Source organism: Talpa europaea (assembly GCF_964194135.1).
Source record: "Talpa europaea genome assembly, chromosome: 9".
NCBI lineage: Eukaryota > Metazoa > Chordata > Mammalia > Eulipotyphla > Talpidae > Talpa > Talpa europaea.
Window position 1 is genome coordinate 61,354,454 of NC_140076.1, and position 19,307 is coordinate 61,373,760.

General features: G+C 42.4%; 1 protein-coding gene across 1 annotated transcript in view; it reads left to right on the forward strand.

Moving 5' to 3' along the window:
* The window catches only part of LOC311176409 (uncharacterized protein C1orf87), a gene marked incomplete at its 3' end in the record, with an annotated part of 61,749 nt that extends 50,494 nt beyond the window's left edge, over nt 1-11,255 (forward strand). The window contains exons 9-11 of the mRNA XM_084241912.1: nt 677-756; nt 4,319-4,529; nt 11,095-11,255. Of these exons, the coding sequence (XP_084098038.1) occupies nt 677-756; nt 4,319-4,529; nt 11,095-11,255 (452 nt within the window). The remainder of the gene's footprint in view (nt 1-676; nt 757-4,318; nt 4,530-11,094) is intronic.
* Between the last annotated feature and the right edge of the window lie 8,052 nt (nt 11,256-19,307).

Sequence of the window (19,307 nt, forward strand, 5' to 3'; positions counted from 1 at the left end):
GCCTGGGCGGTAGAATCCCTGGCTTAGGAAGGATGTTCAAACCTCTTTCCATTCAAGAGCTCTCATCACTGAAAGGAGAAAGAAAGCGAGAAGATAAAGGTGTTGCCATTTCCTTCAAGTGCACACTGTGTGGCCAAAGGGACAGCAATGTCTGCTTCTCTGTTAAGAGTCAGAACCACGGCGAGAGATGCCTGCTTCCACTCCTCAAACTGCAGGAGCACTTTCAAGGTCAACCACAGGGTTATCTCTGCTTATCTAGAACACTCTGTGCTGCACACCCCAGCATCACCTTTGCCTGGAAAAACCTAGCCAGGTTGTCAGTGATGTGCCACTTCCTCAGAGGCCTTCCCTGATTCCTTGCCATCCTACCATCCCCAAAATAGGTTAAAATATTTTTATTTTTTCCTTTGTTGTACTTGTGGTAGTCTGCAATTAAATAATAATTTGGAGTAGTTATTTAACACCTACCTCCCCTTTGTGAGCTCTATTAGGGCAGGAACCAAATCTTTCTTGTCCACCTTGTCCACCAAAATGGGTGATGGGTGTCCCCATCATCCAACACGGTGCCAACCTCATAGCCAGAGTTTTAACATTTTCTTTGCCTGGGTGTGTATATGTGTATGTGTTTAACTAATAAGAACCAACTAAATCCTTCTGTGTTTTTCTTTCTTGTCAGGAAAGAAATCAAAGGAGATCACTGCCACTCCAGTGCCAGCTGAAGTTCCTGAGATGTCTCAGAGCAGAACTGGACATATGGTATGCACCGGGCCTGTTGAGATTGGGGACGGGCTAGGTTGGGGGACACGACATTTGGGGTTTTTGGTTTCACTCATTGCCTTGACATCAGACTTGCTTTGACTGGGAGACTCTCCTTCCACAGAAAAGGGAAACAGAACAACTCATAGAGTGCTGTTTCTTTCCTTCCCCAGCTGTTTTTTTTTTTTTTTTTAAAGATTTATTTAGAGTTGCGGGAGCGTGAGAGGATTCACCAGAGACAGAGTGGGGAACAGAACAGGCAGACTGACGAAATACACTGCTGAGGGGAGCAGCGGGTGCGACAGGAGAGGTCTGCCCCGCCATGTGGGATCCTCGCCGGCCAGCCGGGATCGAACCAGCACTGCAGAGGCTGCGGAGAGCTTCCCAGGGCTGTGCTCAACCCACTGTGCTCAATCCACTGTGCCACCTGGGAGGCCTCCCCAGCTGGTTTCTGCCTCCAGAAACCTCTTGGGAATGGGTTCACCACCTGCCCCAAGAAACTGACTTGTGGCATAAATATAGTTGTCTTCCAAAAGCCTGTGACTGATCCCCAGGCTGCTTCAAAATAAAGTTTGGTTATGAGACTTATTTTAAGTCCAGCTTCCAGAAACTGAGGGTGACCTTTTCTCCAGACATCACATTTTAAAATGTAATGGGCTTTTTGGTTTTAAAAAAAAAATTGGCAAGCAGTTAAAATCGTTTTAATATTCCCAGCACTCAGCCAGGAGAAGATGCAGACAGAATTGAAAAACAGCCTGAGTTTTTCTGTTGTTGTTGTTTTTTAAATGCCCGGATTAGAGCATAATTCATCTTAAAATGATGGGAGGCTTCTTCATGCACTTCACACTTCGAAATATTTTAGAAAATAGTATCCATTTTGGCAAGCCTCTTGCCATGCAAGAAACAACAGCAAATGCTTTTCTCCTTGAGTGTTAAGTCTGTTGTGAATAAGATTATAAAAAATATACTTTGCTCTTTTATTTTGCCTCTTGTTTAAGGATTTTACTCCATCCCTGCAATAATTGATTTTTCTCACATTCCTGTACAATTAGCATTCATTGTCCCACTTTTTCAAAAGGAGAATTAAAGCAGAGGTTTCTTATTATCCCACAAAAAAATCATTCATTCACTCATTTTTTTTTCATTCAGTAAACATGTCTTGATAACCTACTATGTGCCAGCCAGTAACTAAACCTAGAACATATATAAATGGCTATCTCACAGGCCCAATCTGCAGAGCTCAGTAGAGAAGAGAGCTTTTCCAGTAGGTAATTATAGTATCAGTAATCGCTGCTGTGACAGATAAAGAAACTATATGGTGAATCATCTCTAAACCAGCGTTGGGTTGTTGGGTAAAACTTCTTCCAAGAAATGAAATATAAATTGGGTCTTGGGGCATAAGAAGGAGCCCACCCAATCAAAGCATAGGTGACAAGAAGGACTTTAACAATACAGAGAATTGCCCAAAGGCATAAAACAGCCCCATTTTCTGGTTTATGTAGAGGAAAAAGACTTATAGATGCGATTGAAAAAATATAACTAAGAACAGGAACTTGAATAGTCTTACATGTGAGGCAAGGCATTTGTATTTCATCCAAACAGAATGGTACATAAACAATATAGGGAATGTTAGTTAGTCAATCAGTCAGTCAATTAGTTAGTGAGTTAGTTACTTACCTGTTTAGTTGAGCCTAATTCATGTCCATATAAATGCTCCCTTTTCTTGTCTTTCATGGTCAAAGAGTATTGAACTATTTAAAGAAATGTGAATCTACTTAGTGTCAATTTCTTAAATCCAAGATATCTTGGAACTCTTTAAAATCAATCCATCAAAATTAATGCAAAAATTCATTTGCCTGGGTAGATTATCTAAAGTGTTCCTCAAATATCTAAAGTAGTCCAAAGTTGTAAAATGTATCAGAATCAGTATTTTATAAAAACTTTCAGCTTTTCCCAAAATTGATTTTTTCCATGTAGAATTATATTGTATAAATCTCTTAAAAGTTACTGGTTGCTGTTCACCCATGTGGGTATATTTTCAAACAGCATTCTATTATTTCAAACAAAAGAATATTTAATATTCCCCAGCAGCAACTTAATCCATGTTTGTTAACAAACTGAAAGTTTAGCTTCTAATTATAATTACCATTCCTTAACACTATGGGTTTTTCACAGCTTAAATGTGAGAAGTGTGAGACAAAGTTACAAAACTGGAGAAGCTCGGGTGTTTGAAAGTTAAGGGAGCATAGCTGGTAAACAAAAATTAGAGGCATAATTTTATGGCATATTAGTTAGGTTAGTTAGGGTTATTAGGGTTGCATTTAACAAAAGAAACTCTGCAAACCTAATTTATTGGAAAAACAGAGTAGCATGCAGGCTACCTAAGGACAGACGTCACAGTGAACTAAAATCAGACACTCGGTCATCAACATGACTTCCTCTGTCTTTTCTGTTCTCTGCTGTCAGCTTCATATTCTCATTCCCTGCCTCCTTTCCTCCTCCTCCTCCTTCTCCATTTCCTCTTCCTACTCCCTCTCTCCTTTCTCTCTCTCTTCAGAGTAGCTTCCTCTCATTTTTGAATCACAGTGTAAAACACTATATGCTAGAGTTTTAACTTCTCACTCAGAACCACGTGAAATGACCTACATTTGCCTACCTTAGTCTTTTTCTCGCATATCTTTCCAAAATTCCTGGATAATGGATTTTGACCCGTTTTTTGCACTAGGTGCCCAGTCCTACACTATGCTTTTAGAGCACAGTGTTCTCTCAGTAGCCACGTGACTCAGAAGGAGGGACAATTCCTGGAAAAGTGGAGTTGGGTAGAACAAACAATAGATGTCCTCTCTTGACTGGGTAGGTGACAGGATGTCTTTCATCACTCTGCTGCAACTCATTTGTCTATTTGTTCTAAAATCTTTTTATTTTGTACTGAACATGGAGTTATGAGCTAGAACTAACCTCCACACTGTGGTTCTAGTTTTGTGCCTGTCATTCATTGTCTGGTCTTAGTAAATAACTTCCTCTTACTGGGCTACAGCATCTTTTGTTAAATGAACCAGAAAGGCAAAATGAGAGGTGCTTTATGGCCCCTGTAAAAGCCCATGAGCCTGAGCTAATCTCATTATTCTTTCATTCACTCTTTTTCAAGAACCTCACACTCATGATCCAGAGGTTTTTCCAACAAGACGTTGAGACAATATAAGACCATACAAGTATTGTCTAAAGATCATCCTCTGTGGATTCCACTGGTATAATACAGAGTAGCACATCACGAAAAGTCAGCCAGTTACAAACACCTTTGTTTCATCAGAATAGTAAACTGAACAAAAATCGTGATTTCACCTTTCTCTTTTAAAACAAATTCAGTATAATAGTTTATGTCCTGCAAGACTTAGCAGATGCGGTCTTATGGCACTGAGGATTGAAACTCACCCTCCCAACTCTACTAAACCAGACCATCAATAAATTTTGCTAGTTGTGTGGCCTCAGCTTTGGCTAAGGGACAGGAGGAGCTCTGAGTGGTGAAGGTGTTGCCAGTAAGAGGTCTGTGTCATTTCAATAGGAAACACCAGAGGAGCTGCTGGAGCCAGAAAACCCTCCTGCTGAGACTTCAACACTCAAAGAACCTCTGAACGCGTCTCTGAAGATCAGGCCAGTCTCCCAACCTTTCATGACACCAGTGATGAAGAATGAGTCTGAAGAAAGTGAAGCATGGATCGACAGGTTCAGGAAGCTAGAAAATGCCCTCTACCTGTGTGATCTGAGCCATACAGGTGAAGTATGGAAATTAAAGCTGATACATCCTTCTATTTGTATTCTCATCCAAAAATGGATACCTTGTTGTCTTTCATTTATTAACAAATGCAACTTTTCTGTAAACCATGTGCTCTGTACTATGTTCAGCACAATAGGAAAATACAAAGTCAAATCTTACATGAATCCCCAGCTTACAGTTTCTCTGTGACTCCAATCCTTCCTCTCCTCTATTGCCTAAGTCTAACCCATGGTCCAGCATTGTAATTCTGCTGATTGTTAGCATTGCCAACTCACAGGCTGAACTCCAGACTCCTAAGCAAGGCAAAACTAGTCTCTGTCCTCCTGACTGGTCTCTTGCTTTGCTTGTTACTGTGTCAGCATATCCTGCCTTGTCATAAAGAATAATTTGCTTTCCTCAACTGTGCCTTGCTTTCTTCAGTGGTGGTGCCTTTTCTGACCCTCTACCCTCCACCTGAGCCTTCTGAGAAACTTTCTGCCCTTTCTCTGCCTAACTCTCCATTTTGTACATCTGGTTAATCAATGCCCAAACATCTTTTATGGTAGAAGCCAAGCTCAACTCCTCTGAGACTGCTCTTATTTCCCCTGACAGCTGGAGACCAACCTTTTATGGGTTCACAGAGATTTTTAGCACCCATTATCATAGCTGATATATTGCATTTCTTTAATTGGGAGTTTATCACCATCTCTCCATAGAATATATTACAAATGAGTATACATAAATAACTATGTACTAAATTCAACATGGAGGGTGGAAAATAGTGTTTGAGCATATTCTGTGGGCATTTAGAAAGAGGAGAATCCCTTCCTAGTGAGGTGGATAGGAGAGGATATATTAATATAAGATTGATCATTTAAAATAAATCAGGGAGTTCTTTACAAAGGTATAACATAGAAGGCCCTTTCTGGCAAAGGTGCAAATTGGCCATACATCATGTCCTATGTGAAACTTAAATACAAGAATTGTGGTCTGGCTAGAATATATGGTTATTTGAAATATTAAATTATAAAGGTAGACATACTGTATGGGGCTAGATCATGAAAGTACTTAAATGCCAGGTCAGAGAATTTGAAATTAATTCAAAGAGGGTGAATACCACTGAGTGCTTCTAAACAAGGCAGGGGTATGATAAAGCAAGAAAAGGGATACTGTCCAAGTAAGAAAGAATTCATTCCAGGACTAGGTCAGAGATCTGGGGAATAGAAAAGAGATACAAAAGCACTGGGACTGAAATTGTTTAATCACATGCTGCAGTTCAAGAAGAGTTTAATGTATTATATGTGGAAACTTAACGTCACACTCGTACAAACAGAGAGTGTAATGGTGGTTGCCGAGGGGGTGGGGAGGATTATACTAGTGAAAGGGCACAAACTTTCAATTATAGGATAAACAAATTCTAAGGATATAATACAGGACATGGTGACTCTAATTATCAATATCATATTGCATATTCTAAAGTTGCTGTAAGAGTAGAACTTAAATGTTCTTACCATAACAACGAAAGAATAATTGTGTGAAATAAAATATGTGTTAACTAACCTTATTTTAGTAAACATTATGCAATATAGGTGTATCAAATCATCACATTGTACACCTTTAACCTACACAATGTTATATGTCCATTTTATCTCAAAAAAACTGGAAAAAATTAATAATTTTAACAAATCTAGTATAGACTTTAGTACTGTCTAGGAGTGATAGTATAACAATAGCAATATCTGTCTTTCTGTTCTGTGTGTGTGTTTTTTTTTAAAAAAGATTTATTTATTTAATTATACAAGAACCGAGGTACAGGCCAGATTCGCGGGAGGGTGAGAGGACTCACCAGAGACAGAGTGGGGAACAGAACAGGCAGACTGACTGAAACACACTGCTGAGGGGAGCAGCAGGTGAGACAGGAGAGGTCTGCCCCGCCATGTGGGACCCTCGCTGGCTGGCCAGGATCAAACTGGCGCTGCAGAGGCTGCCGATAGCTTCATAGTACAGCACTCAACCGCCTGTGCCACCAAAGGAAGCCCTCTATCCTGTGTTTCTGATTTTGGTTTTTTTTTTGTTTGTTTTTTTTTTCTGAATTTCCAAAGCAACTTAATTCTAAACTACATCAAGTATAACTATCCTAAAATAACCAAACTTGTAATAATTACACCAAAGAGAGTAGAAAGTGAAAAGTTTTAATGAAAAATTCATCTTGCTGAATAGGGAAGTCATTTATTGAACATCTGTTATGAGTCCTGCTTTGTGTGGGAGGTAAGCCAGATAGGATGTAACTTGTTCACTGACCTAAGGGTGTTTTTCAGTAAGATACAGAGACAGGTGATAAGTCAACACCAATAAAAAGAAATAAGGCAGGTATTATAATCAAAGTAACAAGTGAGAGAGTTCAAATGAAAGAGTGAAGAGATAAAAGAAGCTCATCATCTAATGTGAACTGGGGAACTCAGAATGCACTCCATGGAAAAGAGGGTTTGAGCTGAACCTTTGAGGAAAGGTAGACTTTGGATAGTTGGATAGGTCATCCCTAGCTTGAAACCATCTTCTGCAAAGGTTAGATGGTGGCAATAAGTATGATGAGGGGAAAAATGAGAAAAACAAGACTGGGAGTTGGATTGGAAAGTGAAGTTGAGACCCTATTATGAATCCTGAGGCTTCATTTCTCTACCTTGTGTTTGTGAAAGGTTCACCAAAGGAGAATAAAATGGAAGCTAAGATGGATAAACTAGGGAAGATACTGAAGAATAGGGGATCAAAAAGCTATTGAAATATTCATGAGTCTAGGTAGCCATTCACTGAGAGCAGTGATGGAGTTACAAACAAAAACAAAACAAGAAACTGAATAGAGAGAAAAGACAATTCCAAAAAAATAAATGCTGAATTGCAGTGATGGATGATGGATCATAAACTTAGTTGCTAAGAGACTCCCCACTGACTGGGACCTTTCTCATACTCCTGAACTGTTCTGAGGAAAAGTGGAGTTTTGTTGATTTTGGAGGCAGATTTCTGCAGATTTGGAATGCCTTTCTCATGGCCTCTTCACTATTTATGCTTGTTTTCTCTGTTTCTATGAAATTCATTAGTTCCTTAACAGCCAAGGAATGTGTCAGCCAGTCTTGGGACATCTGTAACAATCTTTAATGAGGAAAGAGGATTAACTGAGGTCATTTTGGTGGTTTATTAACCACAGTATTTAGCAGACCACCACAGCCCTCTTCTAGACACAGAGCAGATGATACCTACTTTGCCCATTGATGAATCACTGTTCTTTATTATGTGCAAGGAAATATGTAGGCCAGGGTGTTCTTCATCCAGGGTGAAGGCAGACCATCCATCATCAAATTAGCATTTCTGGGAACCTACTCTGTGCTTATTTTCTAATGGGGATTGTCAAGAAAATATCCTTGAGGAGAAAGAATAAGGAATGACTATGAGTACTTGTCATGATTTCTAAAGAAATAAGGGTGGTTGAGATAAATGTTTGGGTAAATGGTAGATTTGGAATTTTCCCAGTGAACTAGAAAATATTTTAGAGCTCAAGGAGGCAGAGGCCATGAGAGCCTTCAAGGACATTCTCTGCATGGTTCCAGACCTTACATACACTGCATCACTAACTGCTCACATCAACGACATACTGAAGGGATTACTGTCCTTACTTACAGAGGAGAAAGCCAAGTTCAAAGTAATAAAGTAACAGCTATTGGAAAAACAGTTCTATTGGACTTCCCACTACACCATAACTATACTTCCCATTGCCACACGACATTCCAGAAGGAGTATGAGGTTTTGCTTGTTGCTTTGTTGGTGGTGGTTGTTGTTTCACGGAAGACTTAGATTGAAGTCCAATCTTTACCAACTACTAAGTCCTGAAAGCCAGTCACTTATATTCTCCAAGTCCGTTTTCTCATCTGTAAAATAGGACTGACAATAAAACATACCTCCTAGATTTGAGAAAGGACAAATAAGATTTTCAAGGCTTTTGCACGCTGTAAAATGAAATAAATATTAAAGAAGTTCTTTTATTTATTTATTTCATCCTGGTTCTGTTGGACAAGGACAGACTTTCCAACATGTAGGTGGATTGTCAGGGTTATTTTCTGCAGCTACCCTGCTATCCCCTGATGACAGTAAATGAGACAGATACAAATTTCAGGGTGGTGGACTTTTGTTTGATACTAGGAATCCCTTCCAATGGTAAAGTTTATAAGATGGCAGACAATAGCTCCTACACACTAGTGGTGATTCCTAGATGGATTTCTGGCATTACTTTTAATTTTTAATTAACATAGAAGCTAAATAATGTATTTTCATCATTTCTTATTAAAATACATTCTTATATTTTAAATAATATAAAATAATATAGAACTGTGATAATATTCTATCATAATACCTGTATTAATGCGTGCTTACTAGTTTGGGGCACTATTCTAATGGCTTGTTATTTTATTGATTTTTATACAATTTAATTGTCCCTGTTTCAAAGTTGAGGAAACCAGGGCTCAGTATATTAAATTCCTCACTTTCTCCAAAGCTTATGACTTACATTTTCAAAGGTAGAATAGTAGGAAATGTCCTGAGGAATCAAACCTAGGCCATACCAAGAGCCATCACCCAATTCAGTGAACTGCAGAGATACAATTTAGTCTACCTAGAGACAGAATTCTGTGCAGGAAAGAACCAATATTCTGATAGGAGAGATGAGCTATAGACAAACTTGAATAGAATAAACAGTAAATGGGACCTCCCTGGTTACACAAGGGGTTAAGCCGCAACCTATGAAGCTATCCACAGCCACTGCAGCACGAGTTCAGTCCCTGGCCACGGAGGTGACCCAAGTGGCGCAGCAGACATCTCCTGACTCGCCCGCTACTCCCCTCAGCAGTGTATTTCAGTTAGTCTGCCTGTTCTGTTCCCCACTCTATCTCTGGTGAATACGCTCACCCCCCACACCTCTGGCCTGGACCCCAGTTCTTGTATGCATAAATAAATAAATATTTTTTTAAAGGAAGAAACAGTAAATAAACTGGGATGGGATGGGATGGGATGGGATGGGATGGGATGGGATGGGATGGGATGGGATGGAATGGAATAGAATAGAATAGAATAGAATAGAATAGAATAGAATAGAATAGAATAGAATAGAATAGAATAGAATAGAATGGAAAAAATTACAATAGGACCTCACCACTGTGTACTCCACTGTTAAAAGCATCCATTAGGAAGTAATTCAGAAGGGAACATCATGCTCAACAAGCCTCATACTTTTAAAATATGAACAGCACTTGGTAGCCCAAGCAGAAACAAGTATCCAAGAACCCAACTCTGAAGGATTGGTAATGGCTTTCTACAGAATGACCAGGGGACCAACTCTGGAATCCTTGAAAAAAGATTTCACAGTCATTACTACAGTCCTCACAGTATAGATTAGAAGGGCAAGATGCAAGCAAGATGCCCTTCATCCCTATGAGGGATTTTAAAAGCTTCTCATTGCTACCTGTGGTGTAGACCGTCATAATTCAAAGTAACGTGTTTAGGGAGCAATATGAGCCCTACGTTAAAAAAATCTCTTTCCCCTCCTTCTGTAGCATAGTATAGTGGTTCAATGCATAAGCTCAAGAACCCTTGGGCAAGGACTTACCATCTCTTGCCTCAGTTTCTCCCTCTGTAAAATGAAGTGTTGTAAAGATTACATGAGTTAATGTTAGTAAAGTGCTTGGAGTGCTGCCTAAATCATGTCAAATTTTCTATCTAACTATCAGTTGTTATTGTTGAGTGCACTTTAGTTAATATCCTGTACCTTATGGCCCCAACTGGTAGGGGAGCTTCCTGAAGTAATAGAACATTTTTCTAAATCCCCTGTCCTTCCAAGCACAGTATTTGACACAAGAAGACTTGCAATTAGGGATTGAAGAATGAGTTATCGAACTTTGCTGGTGCCATGTTCAACACTTAAACTCTACTCCCAAAGCACCATTGCCTACAATAACATGGAAGTACGTTGACATTGGCTCTGGCACTGGTATATATAACACATGGGCAACAGTGTCTACCCTACTGCCATCTTTATGACACAAACTTAGACTGAACCATGACAAGTTAGATCGTTTACCTGTGATCACACTGAAAGCCAGAGGGAGTCACAGCAAATACATTCCAGAAGCACATAAAAAGGCGTGTTTAAATCCTGCTTGTTTAGGAACATGTTTGGATATATCAATAAGATAAAAATAAACCAGAACAATTAGGAATTGTTTTTAGCAGGCACCCCACCTGTTTCAAAAATTAGCCTTTGAAGTTTTATGGCTACAAAGACCAAGCTTAAATTGCTTTAGAGTCTATCTATGGGTTTTATTGGACCCATCTCCTCTCCTCAAAATCACCATCAAATTCCTCGTGATACCTCTGATGCGTAGCCAGGTGTTTTTACTGTGTCTCTTAATTTCATGAAACTTACAGTTTCAAAATATTAGCATTTCATGTTTAGTCCAAAGTCCTTCAGGCTAATATCTTGCCTTCTTCCTCCCCCACCCTCCTTCCTCTTTCGAAAACTTCCCACCCCAACCCAATCACAGGAGTCCTGGAGAAGGAACGAGCCAAGCGCCTCATTCACAACTACAATCTCATTTACAACCTGTCCCTGAGCCCTCGGAAAATCGACCAGGCCTTGCGCAGATTCCGTGCGGGAGAAAATATGCTCTTGGAGCCAGCACTTCGGTACTTAAAGGAGCTATGATAACAAGCCCATATTGTGAGAACAGATGTTTCCTTTATCTCCTTTTTTACCCAGACATGTGTTTCTCCCCAGCCCGAGTGTAATGGAGGAGGCACTGTCAGAGTTGAGGCTGATGCAGCTATTGTAGACGCTTCGGACTTGCACTTGGTTTCTGGCCATGATAGTCACTCTTGAGCAGCTCAGAGAGATCAGGTTTTCTCTTCTGAGGTGGCAAGAACCCAATTACTTAAAATCCCCTTCTGTTCTAATAAAGCTTGTTATTGCTATCACATGATTCTATATTCTATATATGTACCTATTTATATGTGTGTGTATATATATATGTAATTCTGTATTGCTGATCAAATCATTTTTGCAAATCCTAATAGTCCACATAGTGAAAACAGGCAGATGTTGTCAACTCCCAGAAATGCCTGGCACATAGCAGACCTAAAACATTGTTTGGGATGAATAAGTCAGTCCTTTCTCTAGTGACTATTCTAGGAAGGATTTTCACATCATAAAGCAAACAAAAGTATTGACAATTTGTTATCTTAACTCTAAGCAGTAGAAGCAGAATTCCAAGTGAGTTTTTCTGAACAAATTCAATATTTTCCTTCTGCAACTAGATGACATTGCACTGTCTCCAGGGACATTTTCCCAGAGTACTGGATGCAAGTTTTGAGAAGAGATTCCTGGAATAAAGTCCCTTAGCATCTCCTTTTATCAACATTCTTTAATGGGGTGTCTCATATCTTAGGAACAAAACCTTATGGAAAAAGTAACTTGGTCAACTAAAATAAATGATCTCTTTTAGATGGACCTACTTTAGTTTTTATAATTCTTGAGCTGCCCAGAAAAATGCCTCTTGAGGCAGGTTGACCACCTCCCAAACATTCTAGAAACTTGGCCTTGCCAATTGCTGTTTAGGTCAGAGAAGGAAACAAACAGACATAACTTGCTAAAAAAAAAATGCAAGACGAGAAAAATTAGACTGTGTCAAATAATTCATTATGTATTGGGCAAGCACTGTGTGCCAAGAATCTGACATATTTTGTTTCATCCAACTTGAACACCTCAATAAGACAGGTTTTTCAGGGGCCTCCCTGGTGGTGCAAGGGGTTATGCACAGCACTGTGAAGCTAATCAGAGCCACTGCAGCACAAGTTGGATCCCCAGCCAGGGATGGCGCAGCAGACCTCTCCTGTCTCCCCTGCTTCTCCCCTCAGCAGTCTATTTTCCGTGAATCTGCCTGTTCTGCTTCCCACTCTGTCTCTGGTGAATCCTCTCACCCCCTGCACCTCTAGCCTGTACCCCAGTTCTTGTATGCATAAATAAATCTTTAAAAAAACAAAAGACAGATTTTTCAGCTCCATTTCACAGGTGGAGAAAATAGAGGTTCGGAGAAGTAAATGGAAAATTGGTCAGATAACTAGCTTTTTGATAGTTTAATGCCAGAGGGACAGGACCTTCTGGAAAGCACCAACCAGAAGCTATTAAGAATGTCCTGGCAGAGCCTACATCTCTGTGGGGAATTGGATTGGACAAGGAGGTGAGGTGAAGCGAGGTCCTAAGTATGAAACTGTGATTATTCGACTACATCATAAACTCCTGAAGAGCAATGCTTATACTTTGCCCAGTCCTCGGGGTCCAACATCTTCTCTAGCACGAGAGCACCCACTGAACCACACAAGTAGAAGGTCTCCGCCAAGGTAGAATACAGCGTGAAGGGGTCCTGGAGAATACAGCCTGAAGGTGTCAACTGCCCTGTGTTCCTGTGGTGTTAGCTGAATGAATCCTCCTTGGCCTGAACCAACCATAGCCAGTCCTGGAACCACAGTCACCCCACTACCACCCACACTTCAACAGAGAAGAGAAAAAACAGTAGACTTCAGAACCAGCCAAAACCCAGCTTGGCACTTCATAGGTGGTAGTGCTGGCAAGTGGTTTGATCTCCCTGAGCTTCAGTTTCTTCATCTATAAAACAGGAGTGATCATACGCATTTGTGGGAGTGTTATGAACACTAGAAACAACAGCTCTGGGGAGTCCCTTGCCCATAGGAGGTGGGGACCATGCTTCTGCGCCTTCCCTTTGTGGCTGAGCTTTAGCTTAAATGGTGGTCCATGTGGGATGACACAGGGAGGTCTGGCTACACTACCATAGAAGCAAATACTGAGACATGTGCTGTCTAGGGCCAAATGACAATTGCTACTGGATCATCTTTCTGGAGTTCTCCATTGCTTTACTCTTAGGATGCGTGTGTGTGTGTGTGTGTGTGCATTTGCAATATGTGTACATTGCAGAAGTCAATACTCAGTTGTTTTTCCTCTGAGTAAATATTGAAAATCAAATTCAACTTAGAGAAAAGCTTAGATTCCAAGGTGACCATAGGGCAGTAGAGGTTATATTATGCCTGGCCAGGAGGCAGACCACTGGACAAAAACAGAAAAATGCTCTGAGGTCATTGTGCTTCAGAATATCGTTATGACCTCTGTGCTGGCGTTTCTATGTGCTTTGCTTATGGGAAATCTGCTACTTTTCTGGCTCTTTTTCTCGGATCAGTGGTGTTTTGCAGGGAGCTATGGCAGTGTCATTGTGAACTTCTCATAAACACTGGCAGAGCAAGTCCAGCGTCTGTGGTCTTGGCCGGCTTTCTCCAGGAGATCTTCTCTCAATGGGTGTCTGTGTGCAGTAAACTGGTTAACCTCCAGTACGCCCTGTAAAGACTTGGTGTCAACTGTGCCCGCCCCAATTGCCCAAAAGCCTTAGCATCTAAGGATGGAAAGAGCACTGCCAATGTTAGAGAGGCTGGAGCTCCCCAGCTCGGCAGGCAGACTCCCTGATGTGTGACCCAGCAATTCAACACCTACCCCATAGGGGGCGCGCCTGTTAGAGAAGATAGTAGGTGCAAATTGCCTGGCATTATCCCCAACACATAGACTTGCACCACAAGGGGAAACTGGCTTACTAATTTAGTCTTATATAGCATTTTTGATTACCCATCAATAATTAAATCATTAAGTGACTGTTGGAGGTAAAGGCACCTTCCAGCCAACAGCTGGCTCACTGATTGTGTGGTCCTGGAGGGCGGAGAGACCATTGTCTCACCTGCACCTACTCCTCACAGAACCCACAAAGTTGGAGTGACTGTGCCCATTCTACAGATGAGAAGCTGAGTTTCAGATGGTAAACGTACCTGCCAAAGGATTTACACTCACGTAGTGAGTGACTGAGCCAGGATTAAAATCCAGTACACAACTTCCAGGCCAACAGTCACCTGCAGGAAGCTGTATGCTCACTCTCAGCAAGTCTAGAGGTCACAACAAGGCAGGACCAAGGTGTTCCTGATTTTGGTCCCCAGCACAGAGCCCAGATTCGCCACCAAGTGGGCACCTAGAAAAAATCTGAGCAATGGAACCCCCACATGAATATTTTGATGACCCTCTAGCTTTTTGCCCTGTTCTAGTTCTCCCAGCCCCACTGGGTCCGGGGATAAAGGACTTGTGGCTGTAAGTCGAAACCCAACTGCACAGATCGTGCTGTCCAAAGAGTTTGCTAAGAGCTTGCTGACTCTTGAGAGGAATTTCCCAAGATCATTAAGAGAAACAATAACGATGTTTGATATTCTAATTTGGATCAGAAATCGGACAGCTTTGGAACTGGCCAGAGAACTGTGAAGCTCTGAAAACAAATGCTCGTCTTTCTTCTCGCCCTCTCTTCACTCCCTCGTCTCTGAGAGCCTTTCAGCTACAGTTCCAACACTCCTTAGCAACAAAGGCGGGGTTCCCAGAGCCGGGGTGCCTCAGGAATGCCAGCCGCTCCTGTCATTAGCATTCAGAGCCCCTCATCTGCTTGCACAGTTGGCTGCAGGACTGAGCGAAAGGCCAAGTGGCTTGGGGGAGTTTAGCGTGGCTCATTGGGAAGTGGGAAGCCTCCACAAAGAGTTTCCAAACAAAAGGCATCAATATTATTTGTGAAGCCATCACATTGCCTGGGGCACAATCTGGCTCTGGCTCAGCCACATGGTCTCTCCCCTGGTTCTGTGTGAGGCTGGGTGGGTCTCCCCAGACACATCTTGGCCCTGAATGCCAACACACTGGAAGGACTCCCACCTCCCATGTCCAGTCTCCTCAGCCTCAGTTTATCCAGGTTGGACAATGGGTGGACTCTCACACAAGGAGTGCCCAGAGGAGGGAGTTGGACAGAGGGTAAATGGTCAGATGGCAGGACAATCGTGGACAGATGGTGCTGCTGAGAATGGATTCCAGACAAATTCAGAAGCAGATTGAGCTCCGACAAAGACTTATTTGGTGGCAAGCAATCGGCACTCTGTACCAAGCCCTTGCTCTGAGCACATGTCCTGTTCTTTCCTCACACAAACCAACAGTTCCATGAAGGAACTGCCACCCAGGTTCTGTCTCACTGGAATTCCAAAGCACCACTCAATAAGCCAATCCCTGGAAAATTCCAACCAACAAAGCTGTTTCTCGCTATTCCTATAGAACCAGCTCTAAGCAGTGTCCTTCAGTCTCCCTGTGTTTGAACACCTTCAGGGATGACTGCATTACTGGTCTTCTTTTCCTGTCAGACAGTTCCAATTTGTTCTTCTAAAAGTGGTCTTTCCTTTTATTCCCTTGTCTACGCCCCCCCCCCCCGCTACCCCCCAGCGGTCAAAGAAAAGAGAACATAAAAATGGATCAATCATTGTAATAATGAAGGCACTAGCCCAGTGCCTGGCCCTTGTAAGAAGTCCGGAAAGAAGGAAGAGGAGAGAGTGGGGAGGGAGAAGGAGGGAGGGAGGGAGAGTGGGAGAGAGAGAGAGAGAGAGAGAGAGAGAGAGAGAGAGAGAGAGAGAGGAGATGGAGGGGAAGTGAGGAAGGAAACCTGTTTCCTCCAGAACTGATTCAAGTTGGGGCGGGAATTAAAAGGAGGTGAAGGAAATCAGAAATTGGGGAACAGATGCATAAGCAAGTGTAGTGGATCGCTAAGACTGCAGTAGCCAAGCACTACAAATAGGGTGACCTACACAACTGAAATCTGTTGCATTAGCATTCCAGAGAGAACCCCAAACCCATGTCTGCGGGATTGGGCCTTTGGACTGTGAGAGAGAATCCATCAGAGCCTCTCTGAGCTTCAAGCAGTCTGCAGACAGTCTTTGCTGTGCCTTCGCTGGTAGATCTATCAGCCAGATCTCCACCTTCATCTTCACCTTGGAGTCTTCTTCTGGGCATATCTCTCTTTGCCTCCAAATTCCCCCTTTTTATAAGAACACCAGTCATACTAAATTAGAGCCCATTTTAACTTGATTGTATCTGCAAAGACCCTAGTTCCAACTAAGATCACTTTCTGAAGGACCGGGACTTAAGTTACCAATATAGCTTTCATGTGGGATATGCTGCAACCCACAACAGCAAGAAAATAATTGTATGTGTGTGGTAAGCACTTTTGTAGATTTGCCCAGGGAATAAAAGAGACACAAGAGAAGGATCAGCTGTCTCTGAGACCTGAGTGGATCGGGAGAGTTTCCTGGAGGAAAGACACTGTGCTTAGTGAGGACACCTGAGAGATGTCGGCTTGGATTGTTCAGGAGAGTGAAGGGAGATGGTCTTTCTAGGAAAGGGAAGAGCATTTACAATCATATCTAGTCTCTTTTCCATCCGACAGCTTTTCAAGACATGCTGCCCTCCCCTGCAGCATGCATACACACCCTCAGTGGTATGTACTCTTCCCTTGTCTCCCGATAAACCAGCATTGGGGATCTTTCTTCACCACGGGTGCTGTCCTTGAGAGTCTTGAGCACAGGACCCCAGGGGTGTGGAGAGCAGGGCTTTACCTCTGACAGTCACAAGACTGGAACTACTTCCTCCTTCTCAGTGGGGACTTGCAGATAGAAAGCAGCTGGCTGGAAGAGACACTTTGCAGCCCTTCTTGCAAACAGGCTTTAGGACTAATCCTCAGGCATGGAATGTGAACTCAAGTCAGGCGGATTCCTTCTTAGTTAGATTAAGGAGCAACTGGGGTTCCTCCACTACATCCTTGCCCTTCTGTGTGGCTCTTCATGATTAAAAACATTCTGCCCCTTTACCTACTTTCTGATACCGATAGATCTATGTGTCTCATAACATGCTCCCTGGAACACGAAGACTAGGTGGTGCTCCTCCAGAGAGTGTTCTACGTACAGGTGATTTTGGGAAGCACCATGTGTTAACTTCCCATGGTGAGTCCGAGTGACCAATGTATATGCAATTGACACAAATAATGCTCTTACCCTTGTTTAATCCCAACTCAATTGACCAAAGTACTTTTTATTTTCAAATAACATTTTAACATCCCTCAGAACTAGAGGCCTATGCAAGACACTCTAAAACATTCTGTCCTAAATGAAGTTCTAATACCTTAAGTTTTACAAGCCATCTGCCACACATGTTTGTTTGGCAGAAAGCATATACTATGTCCCAGGTCCCGTGCTATTAACATACAGGGACCCTAAATAGGGCATGGCCTAGACGGGATATCAGACAGATAGTTTTGAATAAATGAAAAAGGTGTCACAAAGCCGCCTAGTAACTAAGTGATTACCATTACCCCCCAAATATGACCAACTAGAGCTTGGCTAATATCTTGCTAGAAATAAGCAATTTCTTACATTCTTTTGTCTTACCACTGCCCATCTCTCGCCTCATTAGCCACGATTTCCCCCTCTTTATTTCAGCCACATAGACCACTTACTGCTCCCTACAGATATTATGCAAGCTTGTCATTTTTTGCCTCTGCACATGCAATTATCTTAAAGTACTATTTTCACTGACTTTTAATTGTTGAATTCTTTTATATTCTACAGGATCAAAATCATAATGTCCCTCACTTTAAAAATTTCCATCACCCAAACCCTGACCTCCTGTCTTCATTGTTAACTACCTATGTGTGTAGCTCTGAATAACCAGCCCATCCCAACAGCGCTATCACAACCTTAGAATAGCGCCCCCAGGGATGACCTGGAGTCATAGCACTTCCTGCTCCTGACACCCCGCCACCCCGCCCTCAGTCGGCATGTGGGAGAGAGAGTGGAGGAGCAGAAAGGAAGATAGGTAAAGTATTCTGTTCCCGCTACTTCCAAGAGTAAAGGGAAGGATAAAAAGAAAGTTACAGGGAGGTCGATTTTCATTCAATTTGAGAGAAGAAACTAATAATCAGAACGGATGGACGACGAAGTAGGCTGCTCTAAAATATAAGTATCTTTTTGCCCTCGGAAGTGTTTGAGGTTGGTGAAAACCTATGAGCAATAGGAAAGATGAATGACTCCTTTTAAATATTGGATACTAGAGCATTTAGGTCATGAAAATCTGAGAGGTTGTCCCGTCTTGGCCACCTCATCCCCAGGACAGAAAAAGAGAGAGAAGGAAGCACTGCCCCTAGATTGGGTTCGTCTCTGCCGCTCTTTTGTAACCATCATCACTTTGTAATCACATCCACATCTCGCTCAGCTGACGCAGGTCCAGAGGGCCTCGTCTAACTAGGCACCTGCTGTCTCCCAGGTGGACCTAAAATACAGCCCCGTGCACAATGGGAGCTCCCAGAGGTGGATCAGACCACACCTGCCTCTGGAGAGAGATTTGAGACTCCTCCAGCTCCTGGAGGGACAGCGCCTAGGCAGGCTTCCACGCATGCCCTCGATTCACAGAACAAATACAAGGATGGGCCAGGGGTGGCGTCAATGCACGAAGAATGGTGAGCATCCTGCAGATGAGGAGGCTGAAACTCAGAGAACTCCGTGACATTGCTCAGTTTGCAGGGAGACAGAGATAAGCACAGTTGCTGGCTCCTCTTAGCCAGCCTGCCAGTCCTATTCCATCCTGGCTTATGATCCAGCTGACAGCCCAGGTCTGCCCCATTCCTGGAGCCAGACTGGCAGAGTGAAAACAACTGTGTTCCCACACACCAATGTGGCTTGCAGCTTGCTTCCTGCTGCCCGGTGCCAAGGGCCACTGAACCTGAGGAAAGGGGAAGGGAACTCCTAGTATTGACATGCGGTGAACCAGATGTGGGAATGCTTTCTATTTTATGAATGAAAA